We start from the raw sequence: 3,003 nt of genomic DNA, 5'->3' as shown, positions 1-3,003 counted from the left end.
TCGAACTCCTGAGCTCAAACAATTCGCCGGCCTCGGCCTCTTTGCCCACTTTTTGATAGAGTTATTTTATTTTTTCTTGTTGATTTTCCTGAGTTCTAAATAGATTCTAGTTATCAGCCCTCTGTCGGATTTGTAGCACGCAAAAATTTGACTGTATTATGGTGTGGCAGAAGTGCCAGCTATGCTTAAACTAATTAGGCTAAAAGGATATTAAAACATAAGGGAATAAGAGAGGGGAGACTGAAGGACAAAAACCAACCACCTCACATGGAAAATCAGCAATTTTAGATTATCTAAGTAAAAACGATTTACCAAGATCTTTCCCCCTTTTTGTGAGACATTTACTGCTATCCATACGTGATGCTACCCATGTTGAATAACTGAGATGATAGGGGTGGCAATCACGAGAATCAATTATACATCATCTTTTATCTAAGCGATCCATGCGCTACAAATCTTTGGCTCATCTGATCCTTTTCTGGTTTTAAACTGTTTTATGTCCTTTTCTCAGGTACAGAATTTATGACCTTCCGAACACTATATATACCAAACCTGTATGGAAAATTATGAACCCCCAAATTGAAGAGACTATCCAATTTGCAACCTTAAGTGCATCTCAAGAGTTTCTGAATTATTTGCAGACAAATGCTCTCATTGTTGATTTATGGGGCCTTCAAGGTACCTTGCTTATTCTTTCGCACAGTACATTCTTCAATCAGATATGATGTCAGTACAGTTAGGGCTGCAGGAGAGGGAGAGGAAGGAGGCGGCCAGGGTTCTGACAGCAGTGGGCAAGTGGCAGCAGTGGGCAAGAGCCATCTTGTCCCCTGCCTTCTAGCCCAGCAGGTGATTACACGGTTTAGCATCTCCTCACACAACACTGGGGCTGGACAACTGAGCCATTTCTTTCCTTGATGGTGTCTCTCCCATACCACAGAAGGCTGCCTCGAGCTGAGCTGCTCTCAGCCAGACCTCATGGTCACAGATGAAGGTCACATCATGGTGGACACCAAGACAATTTCCACCATGAAGGATACAAGCCAGGTGTGTTCACGTGACATTAAAATGGGCATCACAGGTGACTAGAAAATCTCAGATGATGGCTGCTTGAGGATTATTGTTCCTTCCCCTTAACGAAAGTTTTTCGATACACTCCTGTGTACCCTGAGGGACTTAAACCCTGCTTACCAGGCCTCCCACCCCCAAGAATGCCATTTGGTTTTCATGTGGTAGTAAATATTGCCAGTATCAAAGACAACCCAGCAAAAGGCTTAACTGACATGTTTTTTGTAGACTACATCAAACCAGATATCAGAACTTTATCTGAAGCTGCACAAGTTAGAGCAGGAGACAGAACTGCTCAGAAACATTAACAGAGCCCTAAGAGAGGAAAACGTGTTTCTCAAAGAATCACTTGCAAAAACTGGCTGTGGTCAACAAGGTGAGAGATTGCTCAAGTCTTGGTTGTTTAGCTTATCCCCAAATTCCTACATTTGGAAGGTGTATTTTGTCTTTCTAAGAAAGAATGAGTTAATTCATATCTTGTTTCATAAACAAAAAATGTAGGACATTTTTTTTTTCTTCTGCCCAGTTGAGATTTCTTTGGATATTTATCAGGTACCAAATTGGATTTCTCTGGATATTTATCAGGTACCAAATTTATCAGGTACCTGATAAATGCTGATATCGTAGAATGCCACCTAAATAAATAAATATAGAGATGCCTGGATAAAGAAATAGATGAATAAATAAATGTTACCTTTGCTTTTCACTTCAGCCCATAAGCCTTCCAATACCCTGAGGATAACTGGGATGACAGCACGACTGCCATCAGCCACGGAGATTACCCAAATGTGCACTCACCAAGCCAGCTGTGACAGAGAATTTGCCAAGGCTCTTAAGGTGTTCTACCAAGGCATGAACACAGCAAGAGGGCAGTTTCTCAGATTGAGACAGTATAAACCTCCCGTAAGTAACCAGAATCCTGGGAGCAAAAGGAGTATCTTTCCATTAAATTTAGATATTTATATCACTGCATTTCCTGAGCTTGGAGACGTATGTGTTTAAGCAGAAGAGCAAATTGAAGCCTCAGAAGTGGGAGTCCACTGCTCTCAACCATCTCTGCTCCGGCCTTTTCATTTTAGTGCACATCTGGCCAGTCCCAGGCAGCCATGGCCATCAGCACTGATATCCATTCACTTTACAATACAATATACAGAATATTCCAGAAATGCAAATTTGGTTTATCATTATAAAACCAAATATAACTCATCACATTAAGAGATTATTGGATGCCAGCTGTCTTCATTTCTGTCCTTTAGGTTCTAGCCAGTGCAGTAAGGCAAGAAATAAATACAAAGTATAAGGATTGGAGGGCTGGGTAATGTATGGTGGCTCATGCCTATAATCCCAGCACTTTGGGAGGTTGAGGCAGGAGCATCACTTGAGTCCAGGAGTTCAAGGCCAGCCTGGGGAACACAGTGAGACCCCGTCTCTAAAAAAAAAAAATAGCCAGGTATGGTCACATGCCTGTAGTCTCAGCTACTTGGGTGGCAGGAGGATCATCTGAGCCCAGGAGTTTGAGGCTGCTTGTGCCACTGCATGCCAGCCTGGGTGACAGAGTCAGACCTTGTCTCAAAAAAAAAAAAAAAAAAGGATTTCCTGGAAAGGAAAAAAAAGAAATTGCAGTAATAGCATACACGTATATAATGCTTACTAAGTACTTTATAATTACTGACTCAATTCTCACAACAACCACATGAGTAGGTACTATTACTAGCCTATTTTATAGTTGATGGATCTAAGGCACAAGAGACATTATATAACTTGTCTAAGGACACAAAACCTAATAAGTAGCAGGGCCAAGATCCAAACCCAGCAAGTGCTATTCCACAGTCTCTCCCACCACATCATGCTGCCTCTATTATTATCCCCAGATGACATGCTTGTATAAATAAAAAGTCACCAAGAATTTATAAATAAATTAATAGAATAACAAAGTTG

At 41.2% G+C, this 3,003-nt stretch overlaps 1 protein-coding gene across 1 annotated transcript in view; it reads left to right on the top strand.

Annotated features, from left to right (window-relative positions):
* KIF28P overlaps window positions 1-3,003 on the top strand; it is a 46,955-nt gene that overhangs the window by 42,237 nt on the left and 1,715 nt on the right. Inside the window, exons 19-22 of the mRNA XM_012644340.1 lie at window positions 512-678; window positions 938-1,044; window positions 1,294-1,441; window positions 1,778-1,968. Of these exons, the coding sequence (XP_012499794.1) occupies window positions 512-678; window positions 938-1,044; window positions 1,294-1,441; window positions 1,778-1,968 (613 nt within the window). The remainder of the gene's footprint in view (window positions 1-511; window positions 679-937; window positions 1,045-1,293; window positions 1,442-1,777; window positions 1,969-3,003) is intronic.

This window comes from Propithecus coquereli, unplaced genomic scaffold (genome assembly GCF_000956105.1).
Source record: "Propithecus coquereli isolate 6110/MARCELLA unplaced genomic scaffold, Pcoq_1.0 Scaffold210, whole genome shotgun sequence".
Taxonomy (NCBI): Eukaryota; Metazoa; Chordata; class Mammalia; order Primates; family Indriidae; genus Propithecus; species Propithecus coquereli.
The sequence above is the reverse complement of the archived record's forward strand: the minus strand, read 5'-3'. Positions and strand labels throughout refer to the sequence as shown.